Genomic DNA, 16,987 nt, shown 5'->3' on the forward strand with positions numbered 1-16,987 from the left:
TACTACAACCCTAAGAGTCCAGAGCTGCTTCAGAGTCTGTTGAATGAATGAGTTCATCTCAATTCCCTTTTGCTCTCCTAGTATGAACTTCTCATACTGAGTATGTGCTGAGTATGGATTTAGAATTTACACCTGAATAATCTTCATTAAACACGATAACTAAATGTAAGCTAACTATTTCATCAGGTACATAATCTATCTCAATGCTGGAATAAAAACTGGCTAAGTAAGATGTATTAAACTCCACAAGTAAAAAGCAACATCATGGAAAAAATCTAAATGGGTAATCAGTAAGTACCCAATACCCTTCAACTCAATCCAGACTTGTTCAGTTAAGACATCTGCTCATAATTACATGATAGGTATTAGTACTCTTGTTCTACCCACTCATAAAGTATAAGGAATATTCTGCCTATCCTAAACCAAACAAATGACTTCAGGCATCTTAACATAAGCAGACATGGCATTAAGTTACAGGCCTTGGATAATGTTAACCTTCTGGCAGGAAATATGTTTTTTAAGAACTATAATTTAAAATTACCTATTCAAAATTTTAAAACTCCCAACAAACAAAAGTCCAGGACCAGACGGCTTCTCAGGTGAATTCTACCAAACACTGAGAGAAGAGTTAACATCTACCCCTCTCAAACTATTCCAAAAAACTGCAGAGGAAGTAACGTTTCCAAGGCCAGCAACCCTAATACCAAACCAGACAAAGATATCACAAAAAAAGATAATTAAAGGCCAATATCACTGGTGAACATACACCCAAAAATACTCAACAAAATAATGGCAAACCAAATTCAACAGTATAGTAAAACAATCATATATGCCATGATCAAGTGGGATTTATCTCAGGGATGAAAGAATGGTTCAATATCCACAAATCAATCCATGTGATACTCACTAACAAATTGAAGAATAAAAACCATATAATAATCTCAATAGCTGCAGAAAAGCTTTCAAAAAAAGTTCAACATCCCTTTATGATAAAAACTCAATAAAATGGGTATAGAGGGACCACACCTCAACATAATAAAGGCCATATATGACAAACCCACAGCGAACATCACACTCAGTGGTCAAATGCTGAAAGCATTTTCCTCTAAGATCAGGAACAAGACAAAGATGCCCACTCTCGCTACTATTATTCAATGTAATTTTGGAAGTCCTACCCACAGCAATCAGACAAGAAAAAGAAACAAAAGGCATCCAAATTGGAAAGAAAGAAGGAAAACTGTCACTGTTTGCAGATGACATGATATTATACGTAGAAAATCCTAAAGGCGCCACCAAAAATCTACTGGAACTCATCAATGAATTTGGTAAAGTTGCAGGATATAAAATTAATATGCAGAAATCTGTTGCACTTCTCTACCCTAACAACAAACTATCAGAAAGACAAATTAAGAAAACAGTCCCATTCAAAATCCCATCAAAAAGAATAAAATACCTAGGAATAAATCTAACTAAGGAGGTAAAAGATCTGTACTTGGAAACCTGTAAGACGCTGATGAAAGAAACTGAAGACAACACAGATGGGAAGATATATCATGTTCATGGACTGGAAGAATTAATATTGTTAAAATGACCACACTACCCAAGGCAATCTACAGATTCAATGCAATCTCTATCAAAATACCAATGGCATTTTTCACAGAACCAGAACAAATAATTCCAAAATTTGTATGGAAACACAGAAGACACTGAATAGCCAAAACAATCTTGAGAAAGAAGATTAAAGCTAAAGGCATCATATGATCCACCAATTCCATCCCTGGGTATTTATCCGAAGAAAATGAAAACAGTCATTCAAAAAGATATATGCACCTCCATGTTTACTGTAGCATTATTTAAAATAACCAAGATATGGAAGCAACCTAAGTGCCCATCAATAGATGAATGGATAAAGAAGATGTGAGATACACACACACGCACACACATATTCCACACAATGGAATATTACTCAGCCATGAAAAAGAATAAAGCCCTGACATTTGCAACAACATGCAAGGACCTACAGGGAATTATGCTAAGTGAAACAAGTCAGACAGAGAAAGACAAATACTGTATGATATCACTTATACAAACAAAATCATAGAAAAAAAGATCAGATTTGTGGTTACCAGAGGCAGGTGGTGGGGGAAGGAGGAACTGGATAAAGGAAGTAAAAAGGTACAAACTTCAAGTTATAAGATAAATAAGTACTAGGGATATAATGTACAACATGATAAATATAATTAACACTGCTGTATGTTATACATTAAAGTTGTTAAGAGAGTAAATCCTAAGAGTTTTCATCACAAGGAAAAAAAATTTTTTTTTCTATTTCTTTAATGTTGTATCTATATGAGATGATGAATGTTCACTAAACTTACCATGGTCGTCATTTTATGATGTATGTAAGTCAAGTCATTATGCTGTACGCTTTAAACTTAGTGCTGTATATGTCATACATAATTTATATATGTAATATACATAAGTTATGCACATAATTTATATACATAATTTATATATATTTATATGCATAATTTATATATGTATATATATTTATATAATTTATATACATAAATTGGAAGGAAAAAAATTAGCTATTCAACTGGCTTACGATATCCCCTGAAAACTTGTTTAGTATTTCATATTCTGAATAGTAAAACAAATTCTCAAATCCAAATGAATCAAAGATTCTTATAAATGGCCTTCACTATATTGAAGCACTATAGAGTTAAGATTTGCCTATGTTTTTCTCTCTAAAAATAAGTCCAGGCAGGAGATACATACTTAAGGGAAATTACAGTAGTCTTAAAACTAAGATTATCATAGGGAGAGTACGCCAGATTATCTAGAGAAAACCTATAACATCATTTACTCTTCCTTAGCAGTAAATTTTATATCAGATCCTAGAATTACCAAACAAAGGCTATTCATTAAAAAGGATGCTATTCTACAGCAATGACACAGAAAAACAAAAAATTTTTTGATACCTAAAGTTCTTTAACAAAAGAAAAATGCTTATCTAACCATAAAGTCCTTTTAGTGAAATTCCACTTTAATTGTAAATTATCAAAGACAGACATTCATTAATCTGTAAATCTGGGGTTATCTATAACCCTGAGATCATGTTAATTCAAATAAAAAAGCCAATAACAACAACAACCAAACTTGGTATTCAAACGTATAAAAAATGAACTTGATTATCATTTAGTTTTAAGAACAATGAATTCATTAATTCTTTCTATCTATAAATAGAAATTAATTATAACCTGGCCTGGAAAATAAATGCTCACTTCTCCCTGCTTACAATTAGCCTATAGTAAGTTGTTCTTTGTAACAAGAATAAACCGCTTGAGCTCCAAAGAGGAGTCACAAAGCACTATAGTGTCATTTTTATCAGGCCCTGCTGCAAAGCTTTCCTGTATTAGAGAACCATACACTAGACAACAACAAGAGACAGGCATATTTAACTGCTCATTTAGATAAATATGTAAGAAATGCTTTACTTCCAAATAAAGTTTCAAAAAAAACTTTAAAAGTGTGGCTCAAAGCCAAACCACCACTTCCTCTGGGAACCATGAATTAACTTCTCACTGTCACAGGCTTCTCTTGTTACTGCTTACAGTTATTGGCCCACAAGGTATTTCATCTCAGTTCCCATAAGGACTTCTGCACTAATGAGTGGAGTAGGACCACAATGTAGGTTGCTAACCAAGTAGTTGGAAAACATCCTTTTCTCCTTTTCCTTCCCAACATACATGCACACACACACACACACACACACACACACACACACACACACTCATTCACTCTCCCCTTCCCTCCTTACAGCTGAGCATGAAAACAAAAAGGGCAGGAAACAGTATAAATGACTCCATGAAAGCAATTTATGTAGGACTGAATACAGTGTACAGAGTTCAGTAGAGTTCTGTGCATGACTATTTTCCAAGCCAAAATATTACTTACAAGAACTTTGGCACAAGCATTAAAGTAAGAAACAAAAAAAGGTAGAACACACAAGTAAAAAAGTCACTTACTGTATATCATCTTCAAGTCATAAAGTTTTGCACTTAATAGATCTTCTCTTTTGACTTTTTTTCTGTAAACACCAATAAAGAGATGAAATAAGAGAAAACTGTTACTTTGCTCATTTATTTTCAATCCACTGCCCACCAAACTGAAAGTATTATGCACTGAGTTTTAAATTTTAGCAAAGAAAGCATGATTAGTTGGACTCCCCACTTAGTTGCCACTCCAATGACTGCAATGGAGATTCACTAACAAGAAACAAAACACTCTTGCAATCCCTTTCCCTGGAACTGGGAGAAAGTATCAGAAAGAGGAGTTTTACAGCTTTAGAAGGGAGAGGCAACACTGAATGGCATATTTTCTAAGTGCAGGAAATGAGGCATATGCCTTATAAACATAAGATTGAATGAGAGGAATTCTAAAAACATCCGAAAGACTCCCAAAAAAATGTACGGTAAAAATCTAATAGCTGACAGATTTTCCACCTTGGAAGAAATCATTAAGGGTATGACTTGGTGAGCAAAAGCAAATTATTATTTTGCATTATTATTTTGCATTACATCCCTATACCATCCCTCTACCACAAGTCCTTGAGAAAAAAGTTAAGCATGTGGACTACCTCAGCTCTGTTAGACCCACTGTATGACCCTATCACAGGTCATACAATGATGAGCACTGCACTCTCAGCACGAGCCAAGAGAATTGGGTAATTCTGAAAAAATGTCTGTCTATGACATTGTCACAGCCAAGAATAGGAGGTGAATCAATAATGAAGCTAGGAAAAGGTATTTCTTCACTATGCCTGGGGAAAATGTGCTATTTACTATATAACCATAAATGGAAGACTCAAAGCTGACTCAGATATAATTAAAAGAAACTGTAAATAAAATTTGCTCTACTGCAGTTATTAACTGGCTTTATGGGTGGGCTCTTGAACTGAGTGTTCCAAGAATCCCTTAAAATCTAAAAACTTCTGTCTCTAAGTCTGTTTTCGGATAGTAGTTGTCTATAGTTTTCTTCAGATTACCAAAGAAGTCTATAACTTCCCAAAAGTCTATAACTTCTAAAGAGCTACAGGGTTCTAAATTAGTGGCATGATTCAATAAATCTCAAGGAATATTGTTAACTGTTTTGGTAACTAATATATTTACTCTCTTAAGATATTAGTATTCTGATGAAATGTACTAATGAATCATAGATTTAATTATGACTTTGACAACTTCTGGACAGCTCTAAATATACTTCAGATCAAAAAGGGCTTCAATTTTAAATGTACTGTAACAAGTTATTTTAAGTATTAATAATAAATGAATTTCCAGTACACTACTAATTCAATTGAATTCAAAAATATGTTAATACCTGTTAAACCTGCATACTAAGTATTTCTAGGCAATTATGTTTTAACAATAGCAGTTAAAGAAACAAATCCAAACATGTTTAAAAATTTTTTTAAACAATAAACATTTGTTATAGTAGTAGCAAGTGTCTGCTATAACACAGAGAAACAAAATGAGAAAGATAATAAGTAGTTTCAATTACAACTGTCTCATGAAGAATGTTGTACTATATCTTTAGTTACTTTCTACTTTCTGTCCATAAATACTAGAGCAGTTACTCAAAATGTGGGCTGTGCACCAATGCTTATCCATATTGGATTGTGATATGTACAAAAATGCGTAAGCATTCAGAAAATTTTACAGAAATTTTACAGTTGTAACTTTTATTGTACAAAAATATCGATCTAAAACAAATTAGGAAAAAACTAAAAAAAAACTAATTCATCAAAGATAGAGGTCAAATAAATTATATTCTCAGATTTCAGCTGGTCCTTCCTTAACTTATCAAGGGTGTACTTTAAAAGAAGTAATTAAATACATTTAAACCTCACCTCAAATTAAATACAAAAAACCTCATTTTTTTAAGTACTTTTTTTTTTTTACTAGCTATCTTCCGGTTCTACACAGTTGGATTCCACTTCTGAAGTTCATCACTAACCTCATACAGCTTTTAGAATTTTCCTGACAGGACAGCTGTTTCTTAAAAGAGCTTTCATTTTTCTTGTCATTTGTTTCTCTCAACTGTCTTTTTATGTGAACCTGTGAGAAAAAGCAAAATCACCTATTCAGACTGATAATCTGGCATTACAAATGATAACCTACACATTTCCCTTTAAAGGACAAAAAATTAAAGAAACAAAATTGTCTGAATGAACGTGCAGCCCAAATACATATGCTTATTAATTCAAGCATGCTAAACTATAAACTTAGTATGTGTGCTAAGCTCTGGGGAAACATAACAGTAAGAGAGGGGCATGTAAATAGATTAAGTGCTCATAACAAATATAAACACAGATCTTTGTATACATGTAGAACTGACTTTGAGGATATCAGAGAAGATTTTAATGAGTAGATGATTTATGAGTCGGTCTTCAAGAATGAGTAGGAATCTGTATAAGGAAAAAAATATTCTAAATGGAGGGAACACAGTTATAAGAAACAGTGAGAAGCCAATGCAGATGGGGAAGAAAAAATTAGCAGGATATGAAGCTGATACAATGTATTAGGACCAGATTGTAAAGGGCCCTGAATAAGAAAATAATTCTATAGGAATCAGAAGATAGAGTTTTAAAAGCATGAGAATGAGATGATCAAATTTGTTTTCTTTGGCAGTGATATGGAGAATGAACCAGTTAAGGAGAAACTATAAAAGCCAGGAAACTGGAAACAAGTTCTTATAACAGTGTAGATCTATACTGTATGAGACAATAGTCACTAGCCACATACTATTAAGCATGTGAAATGTGGCTGGTTTAAATTGAGATGTACTTGTAAGTGTAAAATATACACCGGATTTCAATGAACACAACAACAAAAGATAAAATCCTTCAATAAGAATTCTTCTAAAATATTACATGTTGAAATAATACACTAGATATGTTGGATTAAATAAAATACAAAAATTCAATTTAACTGTTTCCTTTTGGTCTTCTAATGTGGCTACTAAAAATTTTATATTATAGCGTGGTTTGTAGTATATTTCTATTGGCAGAACAGGTCTAGATGACAGCATGAGGGCCTACAAAGAGGTAATGAAGCGGGAATAAATTTAAGACATTGTGCAGAAGGAACAGGCAAAAATAAGACAAAGAGAAAAAAATGGAAAACTCCCAGATGTTTTTGATCTGGGTGACTGGGATTATGGTACCATACAACTGGGGTTGGGGGACGGGGCAGGGAATGAGATGAGTTTGGGGTCTGTTAATATTTTGATTCCTTTGGTATTCTAGATGGAGATGTCCAACAAGTGGTTGAAAATATAAGCAACTATATATGACCCATTCAAGTTTAATTGTAAAGGGAAAAGGATAATAAAGATTCAAAAGAAGTAAAAGGGCAAAGGAAGATATTAAGAATATATGGATAATATCACACACAGAATTACCATATGACCCAGCAATCCCACTACTGGGCATATACCCAGAGAAAACCATAATTCAAAAAGACACATGCACTCCAATGTTCACTGCAGCACTATTTACAATAGCCAGGTCATGGAAGCAACCTAAATGCCCATCGACAGACGAGTGGTTAAAGAAGTTGTGGTACATATATACAATGGAATATTACTCAGCCATAAAAAGGAACGAAACTGGGTCATTTGTAGAGACGTGGATGCATCTAGAGACTGTCATACAGAGTGAAGTAAGTCAGAAAGAGAAAAACAAATATCGTGTATTAACGCATACATGTGGAACCTAGAAAAATGGTACAGATGTACCAGTTTGCAGCACAGAAACTGAGACACAGATGCAGAGAACAAACGTATGGACACCAAGGGGGGAAAGCGGCGGGGGTGGGGTGGTTGGGAGGTGGGGTGTGGTGTGGTGTGATGAATTGGGAGATTGGGATTGACAGGTATACACTGATGTGTATAAAATGGATGACTAACAAGAAGCTGCTGTATAAAAAAATAAAATAAAATTCAAAAATTAAAAAAAAAAAGAATATATGGATAATATCACACATGATAAGAAATACCTTTTAAGTTTGACAAAATTAGATTAACACTCCCCCAAACTTAATTTAAGTAACACTCAAACCCTATTAAATAAAACATAAATTTTTATTCCAAGCAACACAACAAAATTCACATGAAGCAACAGAACAAAATTTTACAGAAGAATATCTTTGGAAGCTAGTTCACACTAAAGAATCTTCAGCAACGTAATATATACAGTCTGGAAAAACAGAACATGTCTTTCAGAGAAGTGTTGCTTTAATTTTGATTATACTATCATACACATATATAATGTTTTATCTTTTCTCCAAGATATACACTAATTTGCATAGATGTCCAGAGTTACACAATTACAACATGCAGTATCTTTTACATACGTCATTTTATTTGAATTGCAATCTCATTTGTACCTTATGTCACTGAGACTTATCTGGAAAAAATATATCAAAACAAATTATAAACACCTACACTGAGAACATCTAATGCTTAAATAGTTTTATGTTGCTTACATGCCCCTTCCTATTCACAAAGATAGCAACCAAAGTGTTGGTGCTACTTGGGAAGTTTGTTTTTCCCATCAATGGCATCATATATGTATATATTGAGTTTTCTCATTTTTAACTGTATACCATTCCTGACTTACTAATGAGAACCTCAAGAAATCTTTCTTACACATTTCACTTTACGTAAATTACTACTTACTCTCTTTTCCTCTTTTCACTTTTTATTCATTAACTCAGGAATATGTTCCTATTTCTTTCTTCTTCTTTTATTTGTAAGCCAAAAATAAATGCGAATACAAATCATAATCATGGTTCATAATCATAAGTAACATCAGCATGGTATGTGAATCTCAAGAATGTGATTAGGATTAAGCATTACAGTAAAATTGTACATAACAAAAGAAGTCATCTGCCCATGACAACCCTGAAACCATGAGAAGTCCCTCTCAAGATCTTCACAAACCCCCTTATTCTTCTCCAATTAAACTCAGTTTCCTTCAAACACCAGAATTTAAGAACAAAGACACTCTTTTATATTTAATTTTATTTGTTTAATCTTCTCAACATTATGTTTTTCATGAAAACATAATTTTCAGGTACTCTGGACTTAAGTTTTTGTGGGGGTTTGTCTTTGAATCTAATATTCCATTCAAACATTTTTTCAATGGAAATTAAACACATTAAACTTAAAGTTGAACAATTCACAAATATACTCAAACTGGAAATTTAAAGCAAAATCATCTCAATTAAGTTTAAACAGTTTGTTTTACAAAATAAAATCTAAACCTTACCTTAACACAACTTTCCAATGCACTGAATTTAAACACCGCCTGAAAAGGTTTCCGGTCAATAGGACATGAAGCCAGTGTCTGAAAAATGATGAATGAATTATAACTTTACGAACGTCTCTTTAAAACAGATCAAAATTAAACTATAACAAACGCATTTATGGTAAGTTTTTCACCAGAAGAGGAAATAATAGAAAAATAATTTTTTCTTCTTTCAAAGATAAAGATGAAATACTTTCCACCTGTATCACTCCACAAAGTAATAAATACCATAATTTTAAAAATTCAAACGTTTACTGAGCACCTACTGTATGCTAAATAAGTGGAATACAACGATGAACAGAGAGATAAGATCTTTGTTATCAAGATAATACCTATTAAGACTTGCTGCACAGTTGAGTGCTACAGCTATAATGAAAGGAAAGCTGGGCTGAAATCATTAGCTCTCTGATCCAAAGCACCTGAGTAACTCTAAATAAGCTGTAAAAGGAATGGCTTGGACAGGTCCCTTATAGATTTTAATATTCTATGACAATATTTTCCCCCAAAATAATTTGGAATAGGCAGTTGTACCAGCAATTAAAAAAAAATTGTAGATATGAAGAAAAGGAAGGATTCCTCCGCTGCTCCCTCAGCCATGTAGATGCCCTCTCCGGAAGTAGTTTCTTATGTATCCTTTTGGACATACCCAATGTTTATGCATAACGTGTATCTTTTAAATATAAAATATAATTCAGATGCTGAACTGAATCTTGTTTTTCCCTTAATTATGTATTTTAAATTGGTTCATATTACTACTTAAGAGCTGTCCCATTCTTAACAGCATGGTATGTCATATAGTTTTAATTTACATTTCCTTTTATATGAGTAAGGTTGAAAATATTTCGATGTTTAAGGGCTCCTCAAAGTTCCTTTTCTTTAAACTGTCTATTCATGCCTTTTGCCTAACTTTTTTTATTAGGTTGCTGGTCTTTTTCAAACTGAATTGTAGGCTTCCTTTATAAATTAAGAAAAATTGTCCTTTGTTCACTCTGTAATTCTAAATCATCTTTATCTTGACATAAATATATTTCCTGTACTTTCAAAATTAACATGCATCAACTATAATTGAGTTTCTCTGATAATACTATTAAATGTTTGTATAGAAATAGGCTTATATTATTTAAATAATTTAAGATAAAGTATGTTGTCTTCTAGGGTAAAAGGGAAGATTCTGTAGCCTAAGAAGAAATACTGAAAGGTGATATTTTAATACCTATGGTTATAAAAGTAAAACAGGATTCTAGCAATTTAATAGCAATAGTCTAATAGATAAGATAGTAATGAAGTTTTGATAAATTATCCTATATTCCCTAGTGGAAAAATGTGATATTTGCTTTTCTGGACTTTGGCACATATCAAGATACGCTTTACACAAGCACAAGTACAACAGACTGTGTGTGGCCCTCGATCATATAATACATTTTCACAAAGCTTGTGAGTCACGTTGGAAGCAGCCAAAATATAAATCGAGTTACTTTTTACTACTCTGCTAAAAAGTGATTTTTCTTTTCTTAAGTAGGTAGGGCTTGATAAAATGCTTTACACCATATCTGAATTAGGAAATTTGACTTTCCTGACTATATTAAACCAATTCAGACTGGTAGAACCCAGCTCAGCTTACTTCCAAGTACTATGCATTTAGGATGCTAGTACTTTCCCTACAGAAAATTTGACCTTAAAAAGCTCTGCTACAAGTAGCAACAAAGCTGTCCACAGCTTTTTAATAATGCATTACAAATAGCAATTCTAGTTCAAAGAACTCAACATCATAACTATGTGACTGTTGTTTATATTACCATTTACTGCATGAAATTTCTTAGACTAGAGGTTATATTAACACATTTATAATTCAAAAGAATACTTTAAAGTGGAAACTTTCAAGTATTTATTTTTACTAAAGTTTCAAAATATATTTGTATTTCTATTTTAAAGGTAAATTTAGATAAAATTCATTAAAAAGATAAAACAGGGACTTCCCTGGCAGTCCAGTGGTTAAGACTTCGCCTTCCAATACAGGGGGTGCAGGTTTGATCCCTGGTCAGGGAGCTAAGATCCCATATGCCTCGGCCATAAAACCAAAACAGAAGCAATATTGTAACAAATTCAATAAAGACTTTAAAAATGGTCCACATTAAAAAAAAAAATCTTTAAAAAAAAAAAGATAAAACAATAATAAAATTTGTTTCCTTCAATGTTTTTTAAAAAAACTATTAAGACATGTGTAAGGGCTCTGGATTTACTGTCTATTTTTATATCTTGTCCTGTGTATAACCTTGAGCAAATTACATAGCCTTTCTTTGTCTCATTTGTGAAAATGGAGGTAATAATAATCTGAGGTTTTCACAGTAATTAATGGCATACACTAAGTACTGTGTAAAGTCTTCTAAACATTAACTAGCTTTACAGCACTAACAATAAAAAAAGCTTGGTTCACTAACAAAAAGATAACTCACAATATGATGTACATATACATGTGAGAGACTGAATTCTTAGTGATTTTTTTTGTTGGAATTTTCAAAGTTCATGACATACATGGAAATTAAAGTATTCCATTTTTTAATATCTATTTCAAGTTGTAACATGAAGATCCAAAGAAAGCCACTGTGTTAAAGAAATTTATTCTATATCAGATGCACTGAATCTTTCAAAAACTCTGAAATTACACAATCCCATTTTCTTCTTTATTAAATTTCCTCTGTTGACATCAGCTAAATGGCGCTCTTCCCTTTACCATGTTCAAACTGACAAGAATTTTAACCTGAGCCATTCCATTTTCATCTGTTACAGGTATTAGGGTTCTGAGTAAGATTTTGGTTTTGTTCTTTTTTCCTTAACTGTAATTATCATGGATTTGTCTAAGGTTTCATGTGGAGAAAGGGTTACACTGCTATTTCAAAAACAAAAAGAAAGAAAACAGAAATAAAAAATAGTAGTCGGAAAACTACTGCTATCTATTATGATAATCTGTATATACTTACATTTCCTAAAAATAATCTAGTTAACACCAGAAAATAAGTTAATAGATTTTCTTTGGCTCAGGTTTACTGTCAGAAAACTTTCTTAAAAGCAGGTTATCCTCTTCAGATTAAAAAAAAAGCATAGGTCAGAAAATAAGCTACCTATAGTAGACAAAATATCTTTGCTATGGCTACTGAGAAATGATGACATCCATTTCTGACCTTAAAACAGTTTAGCAAAGCATTTCAAAGGGGAAACAGAAAAGAAATTCAGTTATCCTGAGTTAAGTCTTCACAGCATACCTCAATAAATTAAGAGTGACTAAAGAAGAACTTAATGAAAAAGAAATCAAAACAGATTTAAAAACTAAGTGGATCTTTAATTTTTTGCTAATGTATAATGTAAGAAAAATATAAGGCTACTTTACATTAGCATATTAGCCAAAGTTCAAAGACACTGTCATCAATAGGTACTAAAGCATAAAATTATACATCACATGATGATCAAACAGCTTTAATAGGAAAGTTTTAAAAAAAAGGTTTTAAAAAATGGTTTGCATTGGCCTAATTTTAAAGCATTCCTAAGGAATCTTCATCCTTATAATCCAGCAGATATCCATTCAGAAAATCTCAAAAATATTTTAATCTTAGTTTCCAGAGTTTGTGTCACTAAAATAACTAGTTTTTAAGTTGTGTGGTTTAAAAAATTCACATTTAAAACTAATGTTTAAAAATTTTAGCTAATATACTTAATTCTTCTTTAAAATATATTTTTAGTTTTACAGAAAATTATCCCAAATTTTATTTTCCTTGTATACAACAAAAATAAATACCCCTTGGTTATTCACCATTTTGAGTTCTTATATACAACAAAAATACCCTTCAATTATTCACCTATTTAAATTGACAATGACTTTTATTTCAATAATTTTTCAAGTATCTAATTTAATTAGTTTCATAGTCAAAGTAATCCAATATCATCATTCAACTTTGTGATACAGCTACAAAAGTAACAGAATTTGATCACTACTTTACAATGTAATGTGTATTAAAAAACAGAGCATTCATTTTACTGTGAATGCTCTGTACTGAGGTTATATCAGTTAAGGAGGCAATTTCGATAGAAAAAAATAATCTTCCTAATGATTTCAGTAAAACATACCCTAGTATTCTGAAGCGTTGTAAATTCCCAGCTCAGATAAACCCATATTTAAATGTAAGAACAGGAAACCTTCCTTATTTGGGAATTCAGGATTCTTGATTTCTAATATTTCTTGCTTCCTGCTGGCTGCTCTATCCTCAATCACAAAGGCTGCCTACCGATAGCCCCTCCTAGAGAGAGAGAAGCAAGTGTTAAAGGTAAGTGCTTAAAGACTAAATCTCAGTACGTATGTTTTAGGTAGGTTTGTCTGTTCATGGGAATCTCTAGAACATTTATCTCTCTTACTAATAAATAGAGCACATTATATAAAACTGCAGTTCAATATCAAATAAAGATGATTTAGGAATGCATACCATTAGAGGTTGCTGCTTATTTTAAAGCCATTCACTAGGACCTATCCTTTCTTCTTGATGGTCCCAAGATACCTAGTCTGCACCTCTAAAGAAGTGCTCACCTGTAGTCGGCCTACATGTACACTATCACATTTAACCAGTTCTTTCAAGACAGTCCTATCACATTTAACCAGTTCTTTCAAGACAGCTTTCAGGAATGTATCCCTACAGGGCAAACGGCTTTCAGTAATAAAATTAACAGCAAGAAAACTTTTTATCCAACTACTCAAAAGGAACTCTTTCATATTCTTAAAAATATATTACAACAGTTGGGTAGAATTAATTTTAACCTTTCTTTTCTTTTGACATTTAATAGTTAAGACTTTCGTTTTCTAGCATAAAAACAGAAAATCCCATAAACTATCTGTATAAATCACTTTACAAATTCTGACATTTAAAATTAGACTATACAGAAATACACATTAATTTACCCAACTGGTAAAAATAGAATATTAAATGAGAACCTATTACATATATGTTTTAGGTAATGAGCATTCGCAATATAAAAATATCCTTTGCTCTACCAAAGGTTTTACCAAAGGATTAATACAGAGTGAAAACAACTAGGAATTTGGAATAATTAATCACAAATTCAAGTTCTGGAGGAGTCAGAACTAGCAACCTCTCTAATCTACTTTAAGGATGAAGATAGACAGCTCTGAATCGCCTATCGCACAAGTTGTAATAATTAAATGAATTAATGGATTTGACAATGCTTTATAGATTATAAAGGTAAGGACTAACAGTAGTGCTCCAAAGATATGCTTACATTATCATTCACAGAGAAGTACGTAACAGAGAGGTTTGGTTCAGTTCAGGAATAAAGAAAAAATTAACATCTTAGAAAAAACTGTTGGGCAAATCCAGGCAATAAAACTTTGCTGAATTATGTTACCAAACAATAATCTAACCACTAGAATGATGTATAAATGTCCACTCACTGCGTAAGGGAACACCTGTACATAAAACACATCAGTAGTCAAGACATAAGTCAACGAGTTACACTTGATTTTGGGCGTGTGCACTATTAATCCAAAACACACTCCTCACCTGTCTGCATTGAGCACTGCTGTCTGCCTTCTTCGAGAACCGTACACCACCACAGTAAGACTCTCTTCATTTCTAGTCTCATGAGAGAAAACATGCCTTTGCCAACTGTGCAATTTTGATTTCATTAACCTTACTTTCTCAAACTGAAGCTGTCAGCATTTGGTATAAAATGGAGGACTGGGAGAAATAAGTTGAGGGAGGATAATTTGCTTATAGTAGGAAAGTTAATCACATTAAAAAAATTACTTAAAAAATAAGGGAAATATTTACATTACTTAAAAGAGAAAAGAATCCCAGTGAATATCAAAAACCTCCTAATCACATATATTGCATGTTCCTTTAAACAGAGTAAAAACTCTTAACCAGTTCAAACATGAAATGTTTCCAAGTCCTCAAACTTTAACCCTTTTAAGGGTCAAAACTGTAACCACTTCTTGGCAACCTGCCAAATCATAAATCTTATTTTCTTAAGGGTGTGTGTGTGTGTGTGTGTGTGTGTGTGTGTGTGTGTGTGTGTAGGTTACCCTATTGTCTATTGAGGATCATAATTATGATTGGCTGTCAATGCTATGGCCATGTGTCAAACTTCCCTAGCCTTCACCTTTCTAATTATCTACTTTAAAATGTGCAAACTCAGACAATCAAGATTAAACTTATATGTAAACTAAATGCCCTCAATATGTTTAGACTGTATTTTTGCTCACAGTACGGATAAAATATTAACTTTCTAAGTGGCTGATAAACTTTAGTGTATTGGTTCTATACATATTTCATCAGGTTAAAGGCCTTCTTTAGTTCCAGATTCTCAGTCCTAATACTGATGCTTTAAATTAACAAGAACTTCAACTTTCCTAAGTGTCAATTACTGTGTCTTTGTTTAGATCAATATTTTATTTCTACATCATCATTTTTATTTTATAAACCAAGAGCCTTACCATCTGTGAGTTTCTTGAAACTAAACACAGAATGGACATGTTTAATTTCAATTTGTTCTAGTGTCCCTAATGGGAGGCAATTAGGCTATGGGCCATGAAGACCACCAGCTTCCATTATTCTGAATCTTTCTACTCTAGGTAAGTAGATTCTATGAAATATCTAGAGACTAAATTCAGTTACTTAATTAGTCCTTACCTGGCTTTTGTTTTAAATAACCAAAATTTTAGAACTTGAAGAGACTGAAACTGATTGTGACTCTGGATATAGATATTTTAAGAACATGAGAAATTTCAGGAATGTGTCCAAAATAAATATACTAGACTATTATATACTTTAACTTTACTTGTTTCTTATGGAGAATTTCTTCAATGCCTAAAATATTAAGGTGAAAGTAAATAAATGAGTCCTTCTTCTTGGTTCTTGATACCTATTCTGAATCAAATTTTAATAAACCTTGAGAATAAATCTCAGATAGCTCAGCAGAATTTCTGAAAGACACGTAAGACTAGGAAGGTGATTCTGAATACATTTTGTACTTTTTTCTTATTATGTAGATTTCCAACCACTGTAAATTTCACTTTTGATTTCTAACTCCTCACTAAAAGTGAACATTAGTAAAATTTAAAACTATGGATCAATTTTTTAAAATTATTTTAATTTCAGGCTCTTGAAGTATTTAGAAACAAATTAAGAGTTCAGGATCGTTGCCTTGAATTTCAAATAAACATTAACATAGTAATTTAAATGAAAGAATATAAAAGAAAGCCTTAGCACAAGGCCCGGGGAGTTAGCAGAGTCTGAATACAGACGCTTATTCCTAATCCTGAAATCCAAAGTAAACTACATGCCTCTTTTTCAAGACAGAAGGAGGTTGAGGGAAATGAGAAGAGAGATCTTAATAACTAATGGCCATGAATAAAAACACCAGTGAATATGAAATCTGCTTCTATTTGTCAAAGCACTTATATACTTCAAAACATATCTAATTTTTATCATACCAATAAAAGATTCAAACTGAAAATTTAGTTCAAAGCCTAAGTGATTTTGTTAACCAGTAATCATTTATTATTTATAATGAACATTTTATTAGTAGATTGTGCCCTTGTTACTGCTCAAC

The 16,987-nt window shown here is 32.3% G+C and overlaps 1 protein-coding gene across 7 annotated transcripts in view; it reads right to left on the reverse strand.

Annotated features, from left to right (window-relative positions):
• Nucleotides 1-16,987, reverse strand: part of SCAF11 (SR-related CTD associated factor 11) — a 70,127-nt gene that overhangs the window by 22,029 nt on the left and 31,111 nt on the right. For 6 of the 7 annotated variants that reach the window (XM_036867221.1, XM_036867218.1, XM_036867220.1 and 3 more), the window contains 3 exons: nucleotides 9,335-9,412; nucleotides 6,019-6,119; nucleotides 4,032-4,093 (listed from right to left, as the gene is read on the reverse strand). In XM_036867221.1, coding sequence (XP_036723116.1) covers nucleotides 4,032-4,093; nucleotides 6,019-6,119; nucleotides 9,335-9,412 — 241 coding nt within the window. Of the gene's footprint in view, nucleotides 1-4,031; nucleotides 4,094-6,018; nucleotides 6,120-9,334; nucleotides 9,413-13,492; nucleotides 13,663-16,987 lie in introns of all 7 variants that reach the window. The other variant, XM_036867222.1, reaches the window with a different exon arrangement.

Source organism: Balaenoptera musculus, chromosome 10 (assembly GCF_009873245.2).
Source record: "Balaenoptera musculus isolate JJ_BM4_2016_0621 chromosome 10, mBalMus1.pri.v3, whole genome shotgun sequence".
NCBI classification, from domain to species: Eukaryota; Metazoa; Chordata; class Mammalia; order Artiodactyla; family Balaenopteridae; genus Balaenoptera; species Balaenoptera musculus.